Source organism: Mus caroli, unplaced genomic scaffold, assembly GCF_978045245.1.
Source record: "Mus caroli unplaced genomic scaffold, Mus_caroli_1 scaffold_16, whole genome shotgun sequence".
Lineage (NCBI taxonomy): Eukaryota > Metazoa > Chordata > Mammalia > Rodentia > Muridae > Mus > Mus caroli.
The window spans coordinates 96,723,151-96,748,068 of record NW_028227271.1 but is presented as its reverse complement, the minus strand read 5'-3'; the positions used below and the strand labels follow the sequence as shown (position 1 = coordinate 96,748,068).

General features: G+C 46.4%; 1 protein-coding gene across 3 annotated transcripts; it reads left to right on the top strand.

The window, feature by feature from the left end:
- Positions 1-22,716, top strand: Gdnf (glial cell derived neurotrophic factor). 3 transcript variants are annotated; one of them, XM_021183876.2, is made up of 3 exons: positions 1-142; positions 4,583-4,681; positions 21,355-22,716. In XM_021183876.2, exons 1-3 carry the CDS (start codon positions 82-84, stop codon positions 21,837-21,839), a joined length of 645 nt encoding a protein of 214 aa, XP_021039535.1. In that variant the 5' UTR covers positions 1-81; the 3' UTR covers positions 21,840-22,716. The 3 variants fall into 3 exon arrangements, with proteins under 3 accessions (XP_021039535.1, XP_021039534.1, XP_021039533.2); XM_021183875.2 differs by having other exon boundaries at positions 4,583-4,759; XM_021183874.2 differs by lacking the exon at positions 1-142 and adding an exon at positions 3,055-3,088 and having other exon boundaries at positions 4,583-4,759.
- The last annotated feature ends 2,202 nt before the right edge of the window (positions 22,717-24,918 follow it).

Below are 24,918 nucleotides of genomic sequence, written 5' to 3'. Positions count from 1 at the left end.
ACCCCTGGATTGCGTGCTCTTGCTCCCGACCTTCTGGGCGGGGCCCCGCGCTCCTGCCCGAGGTCCGGATGGGTCTCCTGGATGGGATTCGGGCCACTTGGAGTTAATGTCCAACTGGGGGTCTACGGAGACCGGATCCGAGGTAAGAGGGGGAAACGTGCTGGAGGGGACAGGGCGGGCGGCGGCTGTGTCGTCTGAAGGCAGAAGGGCGCGGCTGGACCCCAAGCAGGCGACCGAGTGTAAAGTAGGAAGGCTAGGAACCTGAGGGAGGCTAGCCTTGCGGAGGATAGGTTGTCTTTTCAGCTTGAACAAAAAGTACAGACAGAGACCCTGGTGTCCTAGAACCCTGAAAAGCCAGAGAAGGGTAATTCCCCTACCTCGCTCTGTACAGTCCTGGAACCCAGCGTGCGAGACTTGGCTAGCTACTAACCCACCGCCGCCAGCGTCTTTTCCAGAGTGCAACTGCAGCGTTATCATAGCTCGGAATGTAACTTACTGTTGAGCTTGTTTGGGTCTGTTCTGGGAGAAAGCTAAGCCCTGGGAAGGAGGGCTGCAAAGGTGCTATGAACCTAAAAATAGAGGGCTCACCTCCTCTAGAGAGATTTTGCAAAGCGGAATTCCTCCCCTCCTCCGGCCTTTTGCTTCAACTTTGTTAATGCCCTTATGCGGGGTCGAGATTAGGGAAGTAGCTCCTTACAGCGAGAGCCTCGGCCTTAGGATTCTGTCTGGAAAGACTCTTAGGAACCCTCCAGGTCCCCGCCAGGCCTTCGGGGTGATTGTTTTAATTACCTCTTCCTCTTCTCTTTGGCACTCTGTGTCTCTTCCCCCAACACCCCCTCACCCCCACCCACACACTACTTTGTACCACTTCAAGGCAGATTTTGAATGGGGTTGGTTTCCAGCCCCACGCAGGGAAAAGGAACCCATGAATCGGGAGTAGGAAGGCACTTTAACAGGTTCCTCCCCGCTTGCAATCTTGCCTGGAGCAGAATCTGCCTGCAGGGGCGGATGGGTACGCCACGGGAAGCTTGTCTAACTTAGCCCGGAGTTCGCCAAGTTTGTGCTCTTTGACCGGGATAAAGGCAACTCTGCCAGTTCCTTTAGGGAATATGTTAGAGAGCGCTCGACTCATGCTTCCTCGGTGTTTTGAGTACGTGTTTAAGATGCAACTAGCCCGTAATCATGCTCCTCCTCTCTCCAAACCTTCAAAGACCGATTCGCAGTTTCTTTCTTGCCCTGACCATGCCCTCCCTCTCTCAGAGCTTTGGTGGGGGAGGTGTCTTTTAAACTAGGGACAAGTGTGTAGTGTCCTTTAGCCCGCGGCGTTTCTAGCCCACATCTGCAAGAGATTCCAGCGCTCTTGGGCCTAGAACTCTACCTTGGGTCCTCTAATAAATAGAACCACCCCTGGCTTTTTTCCCCGGGAAGCATCCCATATTTTCTCCCTTTCTCCATCTCGGGCTGACCACTTATAGGGCAGTGGTAAGAGAATGCGTCCTCAGTCAAGGACACTGAGCACAGTGAATACAAGCAACAGATCTTTTAGTAATTTCTGCCCAGACCCTACAGGAAACACCCGAGTTTATAGTAAACTCTCCTCCCAGGCCACCAGGTCTTGAAAGCAAATCCCAGACAAACTTTCCAGCCTGCTAGCCCCAAAATGTGCAGGGGCACTGGTGGCAGGGAGCGGCCACCCACTGCAAAGTTTTCTAGGTGATAGAGGATCAGGGGGTCTAAAAGTAGGTTGCCAAGAAACCACCTCAGGTGAAATGAGGAGACAGGATACGGGGAAAGAGAATCGAAGAATAGAAACCCGAAAAGTGAGGATTCACATAAGGACGTCTATAGGTCCCTGCACTAGCGTGGGGATATGTGGTAGAAACATTGGTTCTTCTACTGTTTTATATTTTAAAATGACAATCCAGCCTACCCGCCGCGGGAAGACAAGGCCCGAGCGGTTTCTAGTGCCCCCTGGTGCCGGGAACTCAGAATTGGTGAGCGGCGATTTGGCAGTCCCTACCGCGACTTTCTGAGCATCCTTCAGCCCCCGTCCTAGGTCCCACCTGGTGCCCAAATGCACAGAGCGATCCCTCTGCCCCGCTGGGATGAGTTGATCCCAGATGCAGAGTAGAACCGGCTTTCCAAGTCCGAGAGAGAATGAGGTTCACTTAGCAGAGTCAACCTCGGAGTAAAAGCTTGGTACCCCGCACGGGCCGGTGCCTTAAGCACGCGCAGCAAAGGCCAGGCGCGGCGGGAACTGGTCTGGCCAATGCTTTAGGGTAGAAAGCGGTAAAAAGAAAAGTGGGGATGCGGGGCGGGGCCCAGATGGACTCCTTGGAAGAGCATCCAGGGAGATGCACACCCCATCTCCACCCGGGTGTTGGGGGGAGCAAGTGCCACCAATTAAAGAGCGGTTCAGAGAGGAGCGAAGAGCGGGTCCCTGTCTCTCAGAGAAGAGTGTTCCTGCACCTCCTCGGGATTGGGGGCGGGTGCTTTCGGGAAGCCTGATACTGCCCGCTTAGAATAAGATGGAGAGTCTCCTTTGGCAAGGCAGAGAGTGAATGTTTCAAGTGTTTCCCTCCTTTGCCAGCGTCGCCACGCTTCTGATCGAGGCTCGCCATGTCCATTTTTAAAAGCTTTCCGTGAGCCAAACTGAGATAAATAAATAAATAAATAAATAAATAAATAGGAAAACCCTCTTAATGCGGAAGGGAAATCTGGTGCCTCCGCCGCTTCCTGCCGACCGGCACGGCGATCCAGGACCGCGCCTTAACCCCGCGCCTCCCTGCCGCTCGGGACCGCCAGCCATTTCGCACGCACCCGAGAGCTGGCAAAGCTAGCACCCCGGAGGCCTTGCCTTCCCCCCCCCCCCGCTCCCCGCTCGCGAAGCGCCTCTCTGCACTGCTGCGTGCAGGGCGGGAGCCAGAGGAGTCTTTTTTTCCCTCCTCTGGGATGTTCGAGCCAGCCCGCGCAGCCGGAACCCCGGAGCTGTGTGGTTCCGTCGCTTCCCAATCTCCGAACCCAACAGCTGCGGAGAAAACAGACGCCCAAGGGATGGAAAATGAATTCGTCTCCGCAGCGGTGGGAGGTGGCAGCCGAATTAAACACTTTCCTGGTGGCCTTATCTAGGGACCTAGACTGGAATTCTGGGTGGAGATTGTGAGGGGCGGGAGGGATGTACCCCGGAAAGGAGAGAGAAGCAAAAGCCTGAAGACTAATAGGAAAGGTGCAGGGAGGGGTGTGTGTGTGTGGTGTGTGTGTGTGTACTTGAAAACTGATTTGCCCTCCCCCATTAAAAATGTCAAGGCTGTTTTATCAAAGTGCATGAATTTCCTGATTTGAGAATGTTCCCCAGCCAATTCCCCATGCTGGAACAACGGGACTTGTGAGTGACAGAGTAACACCATACCCGAAGAGATTCAATCCCTCTTCCCCCATCTCTTTGGATGGGACTTTTCGCCAAGTGAACATAGCCTTCTTTATTAGCAAGCTCACCCCAGACTGCAAGGCCTTCTTCCTTTCTAGAGATGTGAGGTCTTAAGAGTCCAAAGGACTCTTAAGTTCAGGACTCTTACTATGGTCCTGGGTCCTGGAGTAGCTAGGGGAACCGAAAGATAGCATCTCTGCTGAGAGGGACAGAATTAGGACCAAAGCTTCACAAAGCTGCAAAACTAAAATCAAGGGCATGTTCACCCGGCTATACCACGGAGGGCTTTAAATGTCAAGATAAATCCAGTCGCCGCCTACTAGCAATGGTAAAACATTTATTGGGCACTTTCTGGACTTGTTCGTGAGTTAATGATCCTAAGAAGTGGAACTGGTATTTTAAGCCAAGCCGATGCTTCCGAAGTTAAGTGACTTAACCTGGCACTTTTATGCAGGCCAGAGTCTGCAAATTCACATGAACTTGTTCTGGTGACATTTTTTTTCTTTCACTTAGCCAGGATGTTTAAAAGGTAGACAGAGGGAGGGCAAGTGTTTCCACCAAGCCTGAACCTACACCCTGCCTAGTTAGAAGAAAGGTCCAGCCTGGGACAGTTGGGTGAGCTTGATCTTAGTCCCAGAGGTAAAAAGCCTGTTGTTTGCATCAGTGAAAGGATGGTTTCCAGAGCTCACATACGGGAACTGCTGGGGAGGGGAGGGGTGGTGGTCTTTGTCCAGGGCCCGGCAAAGGTAGCCAGATGGGGGCTACCCCGTGCCCCCCCCCCAGGGAATATGGGATGTCGCGCGAGCCAGTAGAAGCAACGGGCCCGAGAGTTGTGGTATAAATTTATGTCCATAATCTGACCTCTGGAAGTTGGAGAGTGGAGGACCGAAGAGTGGTCAGCAGTGCACCCGTTGGGAATGCGAGCTGCACCTGGGGTGTACCGGGGATGAAGGAAGATGGGAGGGCAGTAAACCAGAACAAGGGCGGGGTGCTTAGGGAAGCATCGATCAAAAGCAGTGCAGGAGGAGAGGCGGGGGGGGGGGGGGGGCGGCAGGGAAGTGGTGGAGAGGCTGCCCTGCAGTCAGCACCAGGGTCCTGGGCGTCTGAGCCTAACTTGCCTGGTGCGGTTCTCTTCCCCGCTGCTCGCCCGCGCAGGTGCCGCCGTCGGACGGGACTCTAAGATGAAGTTATGGGATGTCGTGGCTGTCTGCCTGGTGTTGCTCCACACCGCGTCTGCCTTCCCGCTGCCCGCCGGTAAGAGGCTTCTCGAAGCGCCCGCTGAAGACCACTCCCTCGGCCACCGCCGCGTGCCCTTCGCGCTGACCAGTGACTGTAAGAACCGTTCCTTCCCCGGGGGCATCATCCGGCGGACCCCAGGGCACCCTACCGCAGCATGCACGCACGCAGTCACCCGGGGCCAGCCTGGAAGGTTGTGCGCCTCTCCACTAAGTGGGAAGGGCTCGGAGGCCCTTAAGGGTACTCAGCTGCATGCCGCTGCCCAAGGGTTTCCAGGCGCCTTGCAAATACAGAGGATGTGGAATAGTGTCCCTTTATCATTCTCATCAACAAATATCCCACTATCGCCGCCATCACAACCACAACCAGGGCACACACACATTGCCCCCACCCCTTACTTCCCTGCCCCTCTAGGAATACACAGCAGGATCTTTCTTTTAAGGCTATTTTACTGTGCCTTGCTAAAACCCTCTTGCATTTTCATCCTGAACTGCAGTTGCAAGGAGTTTTGTGAGAAAGGCCAGCCAGAGAGAAAACACAGAAGGGCCTCCATTTCCAGAGCTAGCATCTGCCTAGTGTCAACTCTGTTCAGAAGAGTTTTGCTGTAGGAAGAGTCCAGGGTGACTGGTGCAAAGTGAACGGAAAGGGAGAAACGTTCAGAACGCACAGTGCTAACTCAAAAACAACAACCACAACAAACGCAGGGTACTCCTAAAACAAGTCTGTGGTTTACTGCTCCAATGCTAATGCCTTCTAGAAGTGAACAATTACAACCTATCCTCGAGTCCTCAGAAGTCCATATGGGTAAAGTCGGATAGACAGAAAAGGAGTTACAGAGAAAATGAGAGCATCTAGGTTAAAAGGTGGCAACAGAAAAGTTGATACACTCTCAAAATACTCAGCGGCCACCCACCTAACCCCTTAGAATGAGTGGCTTTGATGTTTTGCATTTGAAGTGTATTGTGGTTTTGACCATCAGGGAAAGCTTGAGTCAGCCCCAGGACATACAAAAACCCTTGGCCCTGGACAAGAAAACAGGCAGAATGTGGCAAGTGTTTCATTTCAACAACAAAATTGGCTTCTTGTATAAGGGTCAAAAAGGGGGGGGGGGATAGAATTTTATAGGATTTTGGGACTGATTTGTGGTTTAAAAGGAACGTAGTTGGTCCCTTGAAATTCAAGCATGTGTCCCCAGACCTTCTGTCAATTGCACTCATCTTTAAAGAGCCTCACTTCAATCCCAAGTTTAGGGCATACAAATATTTCTCTGATTGAAATTCTAAATGCCCTCTCTGTTGTTGTCTTCATTTAATCATTGCAAAAGGACAAACCAAAGGGACAGGGGCAGAGTGGCAGATAATAATAGTTCTCAAATTCAGGTATCAGTGGGGAGAACTCTGACTGTTTGATTGCATTCTGATTAATTCATGGGGGTTTAATTGCTATATTCGTATCCTGTCTACCTGGGCTTGCTTCCCACTAATTCTTCCAAGTTAATGGCTTTAGAACTCAGTGTGAACAGTTTACAGCTCCACAGAAGGAAAGCCTTTCTTCTCCCACGTGCCAGTAGCTACCAGGATTGCTCCTTGGCCTCCATACTCCTGTCCTAACCATCCTTGGAGAATAGACTCATAAAAAGAGAATGGAGTCTTCTAAGAATGCTAAAGGTTGTTGATACAGGATTGCATGCCAGGAGTCTAATTTAATGGGTTTGAGGTGTAGCCTGGGTGTTCAGACTTTTAGATGTTTCCCAGGTGTGTCTAGTGTTGTTCCCAAGGTTGAGTCACCAAAGTTTGATAACACCCTAGGAAAAACCTGAGGCTTCTGTGGGTTAAGCAGCCGTTTAACAAGCAAAATAGAATTGAATCCCATTGACTGCCTGGATCCCACTGGGAAGGGGGCAGGATTGCATCTCCCTTTCTCAAATGATACTAAAGCATCTATGGACAAGATTCTGACTACGATTTTGTTCAGGACAGCAGAATGCATCCAATTCTGCTTTGTCTATGGAAAGACCCAGTAGAACCTAGACAGAGAAATTACCCAAAGAGAAACTGGGCTGTGCTCTAAGCCAATTGACTTCTTTCCAGGTATGTTCAATTCGGCAGCAAGCTGTCAGTGCAGGGAAGGCAAAATAACGGCAGTGTGCAGACTTTAAATATTCAACTAATGTCAGCACACCCCTACCACAGTGCTGACATTTATATCCTCACTGTACACAGAGCAACTGGCTAAGTCTTGTGTAGAAAACCATTAAATCATTGCATTTCATTTGAAAATAAAAGGTGCTATAAATTTTGGTCACTGTAGTTTCCTTCGGGTGCTTGGGATTTCATAATTAAGCAAAAGAACCTCTGTCACAGTGACAGTCACTGTACACTTTCCATAGAGACACTGGAACTGTGTCTTCCACTGCACACATTCACTCTTGAGACAGCATCTGTTCCCCTGGATCCAGGACAAGTTAAACATCCCAAGTTCTATTCCAACACAGCACAAGCCAAGCAGATAGAATTAATAACTGACTTGCTTGTCTTGAGGTTGGCTATAAAATAAATGCCCCATGACCATTTTTAACTTACTCAGAAACTTGCTTGTAGCTTGCCTTTGCAAGCATCCAAGACTTTGTCTCTAGCACCCTTGTTCATTTGTCTTTCTTCCTGCCTATCTTCTCCAAAGGAGGATTAGAGATTGTGTGAGGGATCTGTCGTTCAGGTGCCATAGCATTTTAAAGCTGAAACAAATGGTTTCTGGTTCTGAGAGCGGAAAACATGAAATCCAAAGTGCCAAGTACCCACGGCGGCAGCAGACAGGTCTTGGGACTCCGAGGCCAGTGTTTACCCAGACCACTAAAATACATTACGTACGAAAGGGAGGAACTCTGTGTGTGTGTGGTGGCGGGGGGGGGGGGGGGGGAGGATGCTCTTCAACCAGTGACTAAAACTGATATTGCTCAAGATTTTCAGAACTTAATGAAGATTCATTCATTATAGACTTATGCCACATCTTGACTATCAGTCTAACAACTAAAAGCATAAAATACATACAATTTTAAATGTTTACATTCGTTAAATAATGTGTGCCTGCTCATTCCGGAGACTGACCAGAGTGCCACAAATATCTGGTACACATAACACAGAGATGTCTCTGACCGTGTAGAACATCCTTCCATGAATGTACATATTTGGTTCACAAAAAAATTAAGCATGAAGGAAACCTGGGCAGGTAGCATGGACTGAACTTGATTAGACACCAACTGGGAAATGACTTACTAAGTGTGATGGTAGGGCTATAGGTCAGTTGGTAGAGTGCTTGCCTCGCATGCAAGAAAGTCAAGTTCCTGGGTAATTGGGAAAGGGCACCTGGTACTTAGAAAGAGGCTCTTGAGACTAAAATCTGTGAGGATAACTCTTTTCAGAGACACTGATCCCTTATTTGAGATCAGAGACCAGCATCTTCTTTCTTTTTTTTTAATTAATTTATTTTTTAATTAGGTATTTTCTTCATTTACATTTCAAATGCTATCCCAAAAGTCCCCCATACCCTCCCCCTCACACCCCCAAAAAATAGTTGTCCAGGGAAATTGCTTTCAAGGCTCACTTATAGTCTGCCAGCCAGGGGACATTGCATGTGCCCGTCATTATGCTCAAATGGGTCAATATTGGCTGATACAAAAGTGAAATGTCCTTGGTACTTTCCTTGCTACTGTAGTGTGGCCTTGTTTCTCCAGGGCTCGTGCTCTGCACTTAATGAAGACGCTTACTATATACTTAATCATCTGAGCTCCAACAGAAGCCATCTCACACACCACTCATATGCCAGGCATGGACAGCATCCAAAAGGCAAAAATTAATCTAGCTGTAAATTATAAGCAGACAGTCAGGCAGGTGGACAGGTGCGTGGACAGGTTGTTACCAGGACAGATAGACACATCTGTCCTTTGGCTAGAGTCATACCGTAATGAACTCATTGGGATGTGGCCAGCAGGAGAGGAGAAAAGTTCAAGGGAGTGGGGTCTGAGAGGTGTTTGGAAGGAAAGGGTGTGTGGGGGGGGGAACAGACTAGAGAGCAGCAGGCAGAGTTTGTAGCCATACAGTCAGGGAGGTGGACATAAAGGAGGGCAGGGCAATGGGCGTGTGGGTGCTGCGGTGCTGAGGCGAGGGGAACTGGGAGACGTCTTGGGAGAAGATTGTGTAGTACTCTCCTGAGATCTAGAAAAATGAGTTTGTCCCATTTCCTATGGCAGGCAGGTGACAGCAAGTGCCGCCTGCTACACAGCCAACATGGGCCAAATAATAGCTGGCTACCAGAGGGTGGGGCATTCAGCACAGGCTGCCCTTACTCCGGGCTTTGGGCTCCTGTTTTCAAAAGGCTTCAAGGCATGAGCACAATCAAATCAACCCACTCACCCTCAAGGGCATGGAAACATAAACACCATACTAAAGTTAGTGTCCCTTTTGACTATTCAGTGAGTAACCTAGCTGAGAGCAAATTTTTAGCATATTTTGGTAAAAACCAAACCAAACCAAACAAACAAACAAAACCCCAAAACTTTGGCCAATTTCACTTCAATTCTTCCCCCAATAAAGATAAAATAAAATAAAATGAAACAAAACCTCTCAAACTAATGAAGTCAGATTAACCAGCTTTTTGATGTTAAAAAGTCTGACTCCATCATTCAAATGTATGTGCTAATAAGAACCCCACAGTGGAAATGCACTTCTGGATCTGAACTATTAGAGGACTCAGTAAATAGACAGATAGCCTTGCCAGCTTGGTCAAGAAGACGTATGGACCCTCCTGCCTCAGTATTCCCGGGCTTCTTCAATGCAGACCCCTTCCAGGGAAGCATCCATAGAATGGAGGTCATCCATCCACCTCTCAGGAAGTTTTGTCTCTTTGGAGCACTTTGCCTCTTTTCCCCCCTTCAAGCCATCTAAGAATACATTAAGACAGTCACAACATTAAGTACTTTCAGATATGCCCTCCAAGAACAACACAATGTCTTACACAAGCACAGTTCAGCTACAAAATCAGGAAATTTGACATCAGTGTAAATTTGACATCATGCACTTCCAACAGATATTCCAGCTTCATCAGTCCTGGTGGCAGTCTCCTCAGTACTAGTCTTTGAGCCTAGAATCACAAGGTCCATTTGTCTGCTTCCTTTATTCTTCTTTAGCACCTCCTCCCTGCAACCCATGACGCTGGAGTGGGGTGCGTGGGGTGGCTTCTTTGTCTATCCTTTCCCTGACTTTGGACTTATCTGATTCTTTCTATATGATTAGATTTAAGTCATGCCTTCAAGTGAAGTGCACCTTATACCATAAGGAATCAGAAGGGCTCAAAAAGGCAGGGGATCTTCAACAGGACTGTCACAGGCCTGGTTAGGGGCACAGCAGATGTGGAAGTTGAGGAATAGACAAACCCCCTTGAAGCTAGCCCTTATCCCCAGAGCAGTAGAAAGCTTTCTCCTAATACTCCCAGAGGATATGTGCACCCAGATGTAGACAGGAGAAATCCCATTCTCGGCAATCTATTGAGTCTGTTGTTGCGTGGAAAGTTCATTGTCAAGCATGTCTAGGAGTACAGAAGAGGCAGCACACACACACACACACACACACACACACACACACAGCACATACCCCCAAATTGGTTGGTTCCCTCTGCCCACAAATCACTGAGCCAGGGCCTGGACAGAGGTTTCTCCTTTGAAGAAAATGCCCTAGAGTCTAAACCATGAGGAGAGGCCAAGCCTGGTTCCCCCGGGCTTTGTTTAAAGAGGCACAGTGGCCTTTGTTACCCTGCCTCCAATGTAACTATCAATGAAGAATGATCGCAGACACAGGGTGATTGTTTCTGTGCTCCTAGATCAAACCTTTGCTTCGTTAATCTTGACTGTTCCTGTCTTAGGACATCATAAAGAGAAGACCTTCTAGAGGGACCACAGACCCAGGGTCTGAGTCTGGGCAGCCTGAGCTCATATTCACTCTTGTCCCTACACCAGATTACAACCTACTACTCCAGGACACTTACATCTAATGGCAGAAGGAAAGGAGGGAGGGAGGGAGGGAGGGAGGGAGGGAGGGAGGGAGGGAGGGAGGGAGGGAGGGAGGGAGGGGAGAGAAATGCAGCATTGAGGTTTTGCAAATGTATTTATCTCTGAGTGATCCTTGTGCCTGGCTCTCTGAAGTCTTAAAGGTTTCTGTGAGCTCACTCACAGGCTAGGAACTCCTTCCCCATATCCAACTAGAGCAGTGGTTGTCAACTTCCTAACTCGGTGATGCTTTAATCCAGTTCCTTATGTTATGGTAACCCCCAACCATAAAATTATTTTTGTTTCTACTTCATAACTGTAACTTTGCTACTGTTCGGAATGTTGATGTAAATAGCTGTATCTGCCAATGGTCTCAGGTGACCCTGGTAAAAGGGTTGTTTCACCCCCAAAGGGGTCGAGACCCACAGGTTGAGAACTGCTGAACGAGAGTAAATAAATGCAGATGATCAAGAACTTTCTCTTCACCCTCCTAACTTGACTGCCATCTCCTCTTAGTCTCTGCTTGTTCTCATCCGAGTGCCTCAGGTCCTCAAAGTTACTCTTATTCACTTCTTGCCTCTCCTGCCCCACCCCCACCCCCCACCCCAGAAGATCCAGTGGCTCACGGTGTTTTTTAAGGTCCTGTGGCCCCTTGGGATTAGAACTTTGCAAGATGGAGAAAGTAAAGACTTCCCACCAAGCTCCTCTGAAGCCCCTCCCTCTGTCCCCAGTGCCACCTGCCACTGATAATGCCACAAAGGATTATTTTTCCTAGTGGCTTTTTCGCCAAATTAATTTTACTGGGTAATTTCTCCCCACCGCTTGTTAAGTCGTTGTGTTTTGTTTTTTGGTTTTGTGTTTTTTTTTTAACAGAGTTCATGGTGTGTGCTCATTAGTGTGCTGTATTTATTGATAGCTGTTGAGTGCTTTTAGCTCACACCAGGTGTTCATGGATTAGCTAACAAATGGGCACCCTGGTGGGTATTTCCCTGACTTAAAAGCAGAGAGTGGTCATTCCTCCACAGGGAACCATTATTACAACTATAATAAAAGTACAAGCCTCATACATAGAAATGAGAGCAAGTAGAATAGGAATAATGAAATGAATATACTGTTCCCTAAGTGGGTTTTTTTGTTTTTTGTTTTTTGTTTTTTTTTTGGCTACTTGTACTCATGTGCAGTTATTATTACATTTTCTTAGTTGCATTGTAGACTAACAGCTCAAAATTTGTATCACTAAGAAGTATGTGCCATATTGGTCAAAGTAGATACAGATCTGAGTAAAATAGCCTATAGCTGGGCAAGGTGGCTTTTAAAATATACTCTGCACTCTTTTCCTATATTCTGAAGTGGCATACATTCTGGTTCGTCCTTTTCTTCTGACTTGATAGTATCCAGAAGTCCCTTAAAAGAACTACAACAAAACGCTGGTGTTTTTACTGTGCAGAAAACGCTTTAAATAAACCAGTGTCACCGTTGGTCATGAGAAAAGAACACCAGTCACTCTGGAAAGGCTTGAGTGCCTTTGTGACTTGCCTCAGCTGCTGATTGTCTCAGGAAAAAGAGACGCTATTGAACCCCTTATGACTTAAGCAAGAATACCTCTCATTTGGATGATCTATTCTGTGCCCAAAATCGGAAATAAAGGATGGTACTTAGATAAAGGAGGACACGCCAACATATTCTCTCTCTCTCTCTCCCTCCCTCCCTCTCTCTCTCTCTCTCTCTCTCTCTCTGTGTGTGTGTGTGTGTGTGTGTGTGTCTGTCTGTCTGTCTGTCTGTCTGTCTCGTTCAAGTATGTGATCAAACAGTGACTTTTAAACAGCACCCAATGAATTGTAAAGCTATGTAGAACTCTTCGGAGCATTGAACATTGTTCTACGCTCTTAGCACACTTTTCAGAGGTCCTCCAAAGGCAAGCAGGACAAAGGTTGATGGACAACCTCCTAGGTCTAGGACAAGTTGTGGAGCACCCACAACCCCATCCATTTTTTTTTTTTTTTTGTGGCAGTTGCCATGAGTGGTCCACTGAAGCAGTGAGCTGGAAATGGCTCAGATTTGACACAAAAAAACACATGGATAAAGTTGAGAGCTTTAAGAAAGTATCTGGCTTTTAAGTGCTAAGAGACTGACGTATCGGTGCATCCTCTAAGAAGCCCATGGGGCCAACTCTACCTCTACAGATAGAACGGGTTTGACAATGCCTGGACCTAGGGCACTTGCTGGTACAAATACAGGATCCTACATGTCTTTCTGGGTCTTTTCAGATAAGGGGTGGGATGTGACTTGGTTTAAGAGAAGATTAGCAAGGCTTATTTAAAATTTCACAGACAGGTTCGGCTGAGCCAGAAGGTAAAGTGAAGAGGCCTTCTAGACCCCAGAACGCCTCCTGTGGGGCTTCGCAGTGTAGGGGGATGGGGGCCAATTGTGGTAGCTGAGCTGGATGCTGATCCCTGCATAGGTGGCAGCAAGCCAGTCCCTGCTTGCACTTTCAAGCCAAAGCTTAGACTGTCCACATCTTAGGGCTTCAGAGCTAGAGAGCCCCACAAGACAGCAAGTTGACCTCAGGAGGGCTAAGCCACTAGTCCAAGGTTACACGCTGGTCAGGGACTGACCTGGGCCTGGAATCTCAGGCTCTGTCTTCTCCAGCTCCACGGCAAGAGCCTGGTTGCTGGTGCCAGACTGAGTGCTAGCGGCTTCCGGACACGGGGCCTCTCTGTCTGAATCTGCCCCCACTGCTGGCTGCTGGCGTTCCGGTTGTGACTTGGGAATTGGCAGATCTGCCTCTGAGTGATATACAAGAAGAAGAGGGGAGAGAGGTGCCCCCAAAAGGCATGGCTTTTTCCTTCTCAGAGACTCATTGCTCTGTTCTGTGGCCCATGGTGGCCTAACTTTGAGATCTACTTAATGTACCTGAGTTCATACTGAATTTTTCCCATGGCAGGTGTATTTTCCTGGTACTGTTTCAAGTCTTAAAACTGGCATATCTTGCCCTTGTTTCTGTATTAGCCAACATCTTCCACCAGACTTAAAAAGCAGCATGGTAGTAGAAATTTTCTTAGAAACAAAAAGGCAGCATTCAGGACAAGACCTACACTTCTCTTAGAAACAAAACCAGCCACGTTTATGCTCACTATCCACTTGGTCTTAAGCAAACATGTTTCCTCTTAGCCGTGGCTTCTCGGTCTGTAAGAAAAGGTGCAGAGATGTGTAATCCCAAACTAACAATCATATCTACGGAGGGCGCATTCTTCAGCCATCGGAACAGGTCTTTAGTGTAGCAGAAGCAGCTCTCCCCAAAGGGGCTGCTGCTTCAGGAGATATGCGAGATGACAAAATGCTCCCCAAAGTCATGCAAACTCTGAATTGTAGAAATGAACGACGACGACAGGATAGAAGCAAAGGTAAAGGGGGACATTAGCATAGTATATTGCTGGCAGTGATATTGTCAGGTTTCAGCCTTACTCACTGCGAGACTCTAAGCCTCCTCTCCACCTCGATACATCATTACGTGCTTCAAGGAAGCTATTATTTAAGACATCTCTTAAGACAATACTGTAACATGAAGAGCTTTTAATGTAATAGTAGCTGTGGACTTCTTGTAATTGTCTTTCAAAATGAGTGAAAGAAAATTGCGCATGTGCCTTTCCAAAAGATACCAAATGACTTCAGTCTTAAGAACTTACACTGGTCCTAGGCTGAGGTCTACATAGAAATAAGCATTTGTGTATGAGAGCACACAGTAGGCCTATGCATGTGTGGAAGAGTGCATTTCTGTTTCTCAGACATAGCCTACGTAGAGATGTGGTTTCTTCCCTGTAGGAGAGGTAGGTTAGGAACTTCAGGTGGTACTGTCCTTCCCTGAGGGGTTTCTGTGTCCCCGGCCTATGGAGGCCTCTTGTGGGTATCTGCACACATTACCCAGCTTCTCAGTCCTCAAGCCAGGCACTCCTTACCTCCAGGCTCTGAGTTCTGCCGTATTTCTGAACTATACGGCCAGCTAGGCCTTGTGAGCTCAGCACATTTGTCCTTACTGCCCCAAAACCCAAGCTGGAGGCTGTGCAGTGCTGTAGGAAGGCAGGTCCTCCCACACAATGTGCCCTGCGCCTTCCATAGCAGACTTGGCAGGTCTCAGTTAGGCCTGGAAAATCTCTTCTTTCATAGAGACACTACAGTGCTAGAGTCAGCCCCTCCCCCTTTCCTGGAACATCCCTAGCTGCAGAAACCCTCTGCCAGTCTCTGAGTCCCGTCACAAAGTGGGAAGGAGTCACGTGCCAATATGTTGTGGACAGCCTTCTGTTACCTCCCTCTCAGACACAGGCAGGAGATAGCTAAAAGTCTGGCTGAGATTGCCAGCCTTGTCAGCATGAAGAGGACACACAATTACCAATACAAACGTGATCTTTTGGTTAACATACAGTTGACCTACAGTTTTAAAGAAAAATTTAACATTTTAGCCATTTAACCAAGATAACACTTTGAATTTTGTAATTTTTTTAATTATTATTTTTTAGCTTAGTTACAAGGAATGTCCAGAGCTGTGACTACTGTTCTGGTAACAACTCAGTTGGCTTTACAAAATGGTGACTCCCCCAGCCCTTCGTTCTTGAGATGACATTACTATTTTTCTCCATAATCAAGGGAGGCATAGCCTTTGCAGTGAGCGGTTTGTTTCCAGAGTCATGCCCCAGTACAAGGTTTCATTTGTTTAAATAACACTGTTTATACAAAGGGCACATCAGAGTTAAAATATTTGAAACCAAAAAATGCCAAAATATTTGGTTATACTCTGAAGGATGACTTAAAACAACTGAGAATTTTGATATCTCAAAACTTCAACTTTCAAGCAGACGTATTTTTCAAAATATAGTCCCCACGTGTATCAGGGAAATAAACAGGTTTTTTGATCTGCTTGCTTTCATTGTTCTATCTATTTGCATGACTTTTTATTTTATTTTGTTTTTATTGGTTGTTCAAATTGTGGCCTTCTTTTGTGGTTTGCAAGTATTGTAACGTTAACATTAGTAGGGATCTCTGTATACCTGACATTATTCCGTAAACTCTTCATAGGGTAAGAGTGTGCTATACCATTAGACCAGACTATAGGACATAATATGAATGCAAGCCCCTCTTTCCTCCCCTCAGCTTAGCAAAGTCCTAGAAGATTAAAGCAACTGTGGGTCCCTGAATTCAAGATGTGGTGTTACTTGCCTAGACAAGGCTAGACATTTCTGTGGAATTCTTTAGAACAGGCTGGGGAGGTTTACCCAGCACCCTTCTACAGAATCATATGGCTACTAACATCCCTTAAATGCTAAGCATGACAAAGGGAGCTTGTCTCTGCCAGTGAAAGTCAGTGACATAAAAAAACAGGAGTGAGGAATTGAGTTCTTTCATGGTTTGAAAATATAATGTCCTATCCTCATTTCTGACTATTAATTCTTAGGCCCACAATTTACATATGTAACATTTTCCATCTAAATGTATGTTGTTTGCTCATTTTTTAAGACTATGAAAGAAAAATGCCCTTCAGCTCAACAGTCCTGTAAAAGCCTGAACTTGGTGACTAAATCATATTCTCTTAGTAGCCATGTAAGGAGAGGTTTCTCATCAACAAGAGGAGTCCTAACCTCTACTCCTCAGTTCAACACATTGAACCAGTGTGTCCCAAGGTCAGAACAGCCTTTTTTGTTTTGGTGGTGGTGGTGGTGGTAGTGTTTTGAAACAAAGTTTCACTATGGTTGGCCCGAAACTCACTATGTAGACCAGGCTGGCCTCAAACTCACAGAACTCAACCTGTCTCTGCCTACAGAGGACTGGAATTAAAGGCACGTGCCTCTGTGTGTGGCTCATGTGTGTGTGTGTGTATGTGTGTGTGTGTGTGTGTGTGTGTGTGTGTGTGTGTGTGTGTGCGCATTGTACTTTTAAGAAAGATTATACCAAAATTCATAGGAAGGTACAGAGGTTTTCCACACACCTTCTGCTTCCGTATACACAAGTCTCCTCTTTTATCAATATAAATTCCTATCGTGTGAGTGGTATTTGCTACAATCACTCAAAGTCCATAGGTTACACTGGAGTTTATTCTTGGGGTTGTACAAGATGTAGCTTTGAAACGGGTTATTATGGGATAGATTCAGGATGAACATGTAACCTTTTAGCCAAGGTTCTACCCTGGTTCTGTGGAAAGGCCAAGGGGAATTTAAAATTAAACTTTTTCATAATGACATATAGCTATGTCCTAAATATAATATTTGCCCCATGCTAGATTTGGAACTCTTGATTTACTACTACTATCATTATTATTATTATTATTATTATTATTATTATTACTCAGTGTTTATTCCAGATGCTAACCTAATTCAGCATCCCATGCTATATCTGCTGACCCCAGTCTATGACAAAGCTGTGCAGTACAAGGTCTGGAAAACAGGGAGATTTTTAAAGAAGATTGAAGATGTTAGAGCCAAATTATGTCACTGGGATTGGTTCAAATTGTGTCTCATGTAAATTCATTCGTTTCTGAAGCCAGAAAACTTAATTTTTTGTAACGCCAATGTTTTATTTTTAACTTCTGTTGAACAGTTTGCAGTTTGTCCTCACTTTTGATTAATCTTCAGTTGGCTAGTAATCAATCTTAACTTTCCACCGTCCCAGGCTCCTAAGTTAATCAATCATCTACCTAGGAATTTTTAAATTGAGCCTGAGACCTCATAGTGTGAGTCCTTTGTTAAACAAAATCTTTTAAAAAAAAAATTAAAGCAACGCTATATTTTAATTAATCACCTCAACGGTATCTATTTTAGAAGTTTGTACTTCTTATAAATATAAGAGAAAAATATCATATAATTAAACACACATTCATTTATTTTCTCACCAATTTCTTTGTGAAAAAACCTTTTTAAAACACAATCAGCTCATTTTAAAATCAGTCATTTTCCACACCATGGCAGAATAATTTAAGGATTTGTTGTCTCTTTACGAAAACTCCCTGACAGAAGTGCTATGAAAAAGTGGTTCTGAGGAGATGGGAGCCAGGCGCATGCTTCTGGTCCAGCCTCTGGAAATGTGTCCCTTCTCCCTCTTGAGGAAGTCATGGCTTAGAGGCCATTGCCTAGGATGTGAAGCTGTGGGGAGCGGGGAGTGTGGAAATGCTTCCCTACCTCTTAGGCCTCACATACCAATGCTGCTCCTGCCTCCACCAATTCCTGAGATTTGGGTTATTTTAGACTCTAAATATTTTTAGACACTTAAAATTTAGAGCCTTTCATTTCATGAAGACAATTTCCCACAGAAGCCATACTTTCATCTTGAAAAACTAATTTTCTTTCCCCCTCTAAACACGACCCCCATCCCATTATCAAGGCCTCCAGATCCAGAGTCCCGCCCCAAGCACTTGCCTATGATCAATCAGCTCCCATCTCAGTGGATTTCAAGCTCAAGGTCAGCCTGGGCACAAAGCAAATGTAGGCCAGCCCAGACTACGCGGCAAGAACCTGTCTCAGAAAACACAGGCAGTTCCTGTACCTTCTCACTGCTATCCTCCTAGAGACCATGGAGAAGAAATGACCAACAAAACCAGGGTGGTTAGCATGTAGGGGACCACAATAGGGGTGGAGGAGGAGGGCGTGGAGGGAGGGGTTAGAGACTTGAGACATTGCATTTTCAACAAAGGGGTCAGCAAGGGACATAACAAGCCATACTTACAGAAGATGTGGGAGAGGCTTAGAGTGCTGTGAAGAGCCATGGTCCAGACAGAGACAGCCCCACAGAGGCCTGTGTTTGAGCTGTACTCGTTAATCTGGGTGATTTAGGCCCTGAGGACACTTGGCCACATCTAGGGACACTTCCATTGTTTTGTTATTAGCATGGAGGGGTGGCATTATAGTTGGCTTTTCCGTTGTTGCTGTGATAAATGCTGTGACTGAAAGCATCCTGGGGTGAGACGGCTTACTTCATCTTGTAGGTTATGCTCTAGCACCTAGAGAAGGCAAAGCAGGAATGAGAGGCAGACGATGAAGCGAAACCATGAAGGAACCCTACTTCCTGGTTTCCTTTCAGGCTTAGCTTCAGCTTCCTTTCTTTTATAGTTCAGGCCCACCTGTATGGGGATACGTCCCACCTACAGGGTGTGTCTTCCTACATTAATCAGTAAAAAGAAAGGAAGGAAGGAAGGAAGGAAGGAAGGAAGGAAGGAAGGAAGGAAGAAAGAAAGAAAGAAAGAAAGAAAGAAAGAAAGAAAGAAAGAAAGAAAGAAAGAAAGAAGAAAAGAGAGAGAAGGAAGGAAGAAAACAAGGAAAGAAAGAAAGAAAGAAAGAAAGAGAGAGAAAGAAAAGAGAAAAGAAAAGAAAAGAGAGAGAAGGAAGGAAGAAAACAAGGAAAGAAAGAAAGAAAGAAAGAAAGAAAGAAAGAAAGAAAGAAAGAAAGAAAGAAAGAAAGAAAGAAAGAAAGAAAGAGAAAGGAGGAAGGAAGGAAGGAAGGAAGGAAGGAAGGAAGGAAGGACCCCACAAATATGTCCACAGGCCAGTCTGGTGGAAGTAATTCTTCTAATTGAGGTCCCTTTTCTCCAAGTGTGCCACATTGGCCATCTACATGGTACTACTGGCATAGCCTGGACAGAGGCAAGAAACTCAGAACCAAGGCTGGGATGTGGCAGAAGCCAGGTCAGGTACAATCTTTCTGCCAGTCTAGGCTTTGGCTCTTATGTAAGGGAGCTGACAAGCGTTGGAGCATTCTGGACACATAGAGGACATGAGTCTAAGAGTTTACCACTGAGTGGAAAATAGAATCATGAGAGGCGAGGGGAGTGAGAAGATGCTCAGCTGGTAGTGTGTGCTGTGGAAGCATGGGTATTTGAGTTTAATCCCCAGTACACATATAAACCCTGGGACAAGCAACACACCTGCACTCCTGGTGCTAGCAAGAGGGGGATGGGAGGATCCTTGTGTCTTGCTGGCCCAGACAGCATAGCCCAGTTAGTGAGTTCCAGTGTGTCCCAAAAATAAGATGGTGAGCAGCTGAGGAAGACACATGTGTTGACTTCTGGATTCCATGTATACCCTATACTTGCTCACACATGTACACAGACATGTACACACATCTCAAAAACAAAGGTGAAAGTAGGTAAAGGAGATGGTTTGGGGGCCAGGTTAGGTTTTTAGGCAAGAGATAAAGGGGGGCTTACTTTAGTTCTGAAGCAGTTTATCCCTTACAGGAGCTAAGCATCCAATACTAAATTGCACACAACAGACAGTTTCCAGTCTTTCTTTATCATGTATCACACTGAAGGTGTATGTGTATGTAAAATCTAGTAGCTGAGCTAGGCAGGTAACCTAGCAACACACACACACTCAGATTCTTGCTGCATTTCAACAACTAAATGGGTTAGGTTTATGATAGTGTAATTTGAGATAGAATAGACACAATGTAATCTTTCTGAGCTTGCCAAAAACCAACCAGCCAACCAACCAACCAACCAACCAACCACTAACTCTTTCTAACAATCCTTTTGAAGTTTATTTTTCTAAGGCACATACAACCCAAAACTACTGAATTGCATGAAATGGGACGAAATGACCATAAAAGCTTAATACCTGACTTCAGAAAGGAGTGGGGGATGGGGGCTAGGTCTCCCCTCCCCTTGGTGTGTATTAAATCATCCCGATGGCTGTTTTCCCCTTAGTTAGTCATACAAAACAAATGCTGCAATACTCAGAATCTCAGAGAATTATAAACCTGTCTTCCCCAGAGGTTTCAGACATCTTGGTTCATATTCCCTCTGTGGGTACCCCTAGAACTCACAGCTCTTGTCCTGTTTGTAACCACACAGGGCAGCTGGAACATGGACTGGCTTTACTCCTAGACCCAGGACAGCATCTGTTCCCAACAGCCTCTCCTTTGTATTTAAATCATTCTACCCTTTCATTAGAACCACCATTTGCCATTCATTCATGTCAGTGAAACATAAATATAGTCTAGTTTTCTGTTTTGGGGATGGGTTTTAAAATAGAGTTGAGTTTTAGAGCTCTTTGTATATGCTGTTTGAATCTGGTCCTGCTCAGCCAGGTGGAGTCGGAGTAAACTTACAGAAAAATAGCAAAGCCAGGAGCTCTCACATCTCCGCAGCCTCTGAGAGCTGGTTTCTCAGTTTGCTATGATACCCACATACACCAGAATCCTGCAGCAACTTAATAAAATGCAGGCACCTTCATGCTCTCCAAACCAGGGCACCGAGGTGTCTAGGCACGGAAGTACATCTTAACCGCAATACAAGTCCCTGCATTTCACGGAGCATTTGAGAGTGTGTCCAAGTTGAGAGCTGTATCCAAGGCTATAAAACAAGACATTAGAAGTCAGCCTCTATGTGTTAAACCTGTCAGATGTTGTTCACATGAACAACTCACTCTTAGAGATTCATTTCCCACAGGGAACTGTGTCTTCGTTACCACGTCTCCTCTCTTTTGACAGCCATATTTTGCAAAGTGTTAGAGGGTACATTTTAGCCTTTGCTTCTAGAGGGCCACTGTGAACACTTAGTGTTTGTCAATGGATAATCATTTTGCCATGGGTCAGATTCTAGCGAGTTCCCGTGACTTAGAAGACTGCCCCAAATGATCATTGTTGTCTCACTTGACATTTCTGTTTTGTTGGACAGCCAATATGCCTGAAGATTATCCTGACCAGTTTGATGACGTCATGGATTTTATTCAAGCCACCATTAAAAGACTGAAAAGGTCACCAGATAAACAAGTGGCAGCGCTTCCTCGAAGAGAGAGGAATCGGCAGACTGCAGCTGCCAGCCCAGAGAATTCCAGAGGGAAAGGTCGCAGAGGCCAGAGAGGCAAAAATCGGGGGTGCGTTTTAACTGCGATACACTTAAATGTCACTGACTTGGGTTTGGGCTATGAAACCAAGGAGGAACTGATCTTTCGATATTGCAGCGGTTCCTGTGAATCAGCCGAGACAATGTATGACAAAATACTAAAAAACCTGTCTCGAAGTAGAAGGCTAACAAGTGACAAAGTAGGCCAGGCATGTTGCAGGCCGGTCGCCTTCGACGACGACCTGTCGTTTTTAGATGACAACCTGGTTTACCATATTCTAAGAAAGCATTCCGCTAAACGGTGTGGATGTATCTGACCCCGGCTCCAGAGACTGCTGTGTATTGCATTCCTGCTACAGTGCAAAGAAAGGGACCAAGGTTCCCAGGAAATGTTTGCCCAGAGCGGAAGATAAGGACCAAGATGGCGGAGGCAGAGGCAGAAGAAGAGAAAAAGAAGGAGGAAGGTAGCCATCGTGGGAGCCTGGTGGAAGAAGGCCCAGCTACAGAAAACTGGATAGGAGTGAGAACAGCCGTCTGAGCACTTCAGGGTGGCAGCTGATGTCACCAGAAGCTCAGGGCTGGTGTCCTTGCTTAGCTGTTGCCAGTGTTTATCTGATACAGTCCATGGTCACCGATGGTGGTCCGAGTCGTGGAAGCATTCAAAGAACCAAGCCAGTGTATCTCCTGTGGTTTGTTTTCACGTGTCTGAAGACGCCAGGGGAATGTGACAATTCCGGTGTCACCTCTTGTCACTACATTTTACTGCTGAAAATAAGAAAGATGTATTTTCCTGTCACTCAATGGATTCATACCCTGGAAAGGAAAGGGGGTGGGGAGGACAAAGGCGGAGACGAGAAAAAGATGACAACCTTTGAATTTGAAAACCGGGGCCTGAGGTTTATCACATCCAGCATTTTGGGGGACGCTTGGTGGTTGATTCTGGACACAGAGTGTGGGGGTATGGAGAAGTTGGCTAGGAACCCAAAACAGGCTGTCCTCATACTTAGAAACAAACCTGGAGGCATTTCCTTCGTGCCCTCAGAAACAGGAAGCAAGTTGTGGTTTTCGGCAGCATTCTCATAGGAGAGCCAATGGGGAAAGCCCCCAGCTGCCCCGGCCAGGGAGACCCCGGGGCCTGTTGGTTTACAGAGACGGATGTTACATACACAGCTCCGTTCATGCGTGGTCACCAGTGACCAGAGAAGCTCCTCGATGCAATGCATCTGTTTCAAATACAGAGATATAGAGAAGATATTTATTGAGATTTTAAGTTATTGTTATTTATTACCATTCACTAATGAATATCTTTTTTCTTCCCTTATTTATTAAAGTCTCTTTTCAAAGGTGCCAAAGTATATGTGCTCACAAAATACAAAGGTGACAGAAGGAAATATTAACATTGAGAACAAGGGTCCATTCTCTTCAGAGTATAAGAGGGTTTTTGCTAGGCAAAAAAATCACTTACTTTATAAGGCAGTCTTTCACTAACTGCCACAGATTTCAGCATTTCCCACCCACCCCCCTTTCTGTGGACAGGATCTCCTGTAGCCTAGGCTGACCTTGAACTTACTGCTTGGTCAAGGACGACCTTGGCCTTCTGATCCTCTGACTTCCTGTGGTCTTGGCATGGCAGACATCAATCACACCGTATCCGCAGGACTAAGTATAGAATTCAGGGCTTCATCCATGCCAGGCAACTGTAGGTACCAACTGGGTTACACCCAGCCCCTGCTTTCTATCTGTTAAAGGAAAGGGTCAGGAGGGCCATCTCAGCTCCACCCCCTCACTGGGAGTACCCGTGGGACTGCCACCTGTTTGCATCTCCTCTTCTATCCATCTGAGCAGCAAGGCCCCAGCTCCACTGCCCATTGAGTTCAGCTCTTCTTCCCCCTTCATCATGGGTACTATCATAACCATGCATTCAGAAGGCTGAACTGCCCTTGGAAGCCCTGAACATATTGTCACCTGAAAGTGCAATGAAGGCCCCTGACAGGCAGTCAGGGTTTAACAGCCCCCCCCCCCCGTCCTGGGGGGTGGTGGTACCTCTTCCTCCATCCTTGCCCACCTTCTTCCTCCCTAAGGTCACACAGACAGGAGAACATGAGGGAACTGTGCAGGGAGAGGCCATCTGCCTTGACCTTTGCAAGGGCTCAGTTGTCACCTGGGCTCAACTTTTGCTACCCCCTGGAATCCAATGGATTCCAAGGAGAAAGATGGACAGGAAGAGACATCTGATTGGCCATAGAACAAAGAAGAGGCCCTCCCTCATTGTTTGCAGGGAAGAAGCAGAGGGTGGGAATGGCACCTCTCCCTGCACCCCATAATGTACTTGTCTGGCAGCCGACAAACAGGTCATGCCTTGAGTCCTATGTTAGAGCTTGTTACAGATTTCATAAATGGAATTTTTATGTAGAAGCTAATGTATCACTCCCTTTGTGGCTGCTACCCCCCCCCCCCCAGAGTAGGACAGATAGATCTAAAGTAATAAATGACCAATTAATTGGCCTCTCTCGAATAGTCATGTCAAAGTAACCAAGAGGTAAAAGTTACTAGGCACCCCTTTCCCCTTCCCTGGCCCTAAAGACCCAAGTTCCACAGCCTCTGCAGGACTGGGAGGTGGGGCTACATATGCAAGGCTGCTCTCTCACCTCCTCCTGCTCAAAATGGTGACAACCTCAGCTGCCCAGCACATCTCAGATGCCGTTCCAAACCCTCTGTTCACTCCAGAGAATCCTGACAGATGTGGTAGCTGATGCTCCCAGGTCCAGACACAGCCTCTAGCTCTCGGGGAATCCCTGAAGAGCTCAGCATCTCGAGCAGGTTCTAATGGGAGCAGGCTGCCCCGCCCAGTCCGCAGCAGGGTAAAGTTTGCGGTTCTTTACTGTTGCGACCAGCATCTGTCCCAGTAAAGAGCACACTTCTTTGGAAATTCTGACCTCTCTGATGTCTCGGTCGTTTGTGTTATACAACCAAAGTTCTCTACAAACTTTATTTTTGTACAATATCATTTTGTAACTTTTTACAAATAAAAGCTCATTTCTATTGCTTTCTGTGCTTTTGTATGTATTTCCTCAAGAGCCAGCAAAGTAGGTCTTGGCCGGGCAGGCATCAGATATTGATCGAGAGAACTGTGCCCTTCACCACCATTCAGTGCCATGATTGGTCAATGACCATACTCCCCCAATTTCTCAGGACCAATCACTACTGAGGTGGAATAAGGCTTGTAAGGTTGTTCTTTACTTATTCATTCAACAAATATTTATGGTGTGCCTACCTTGTGCCAGGTACCATTCAGAGCACTGGCAATCCAAAAGTGGCAATACATACATACATGCATACATACATACATGCATACATACATACATAAGTACATACATACATACATCTTTGGCCTTG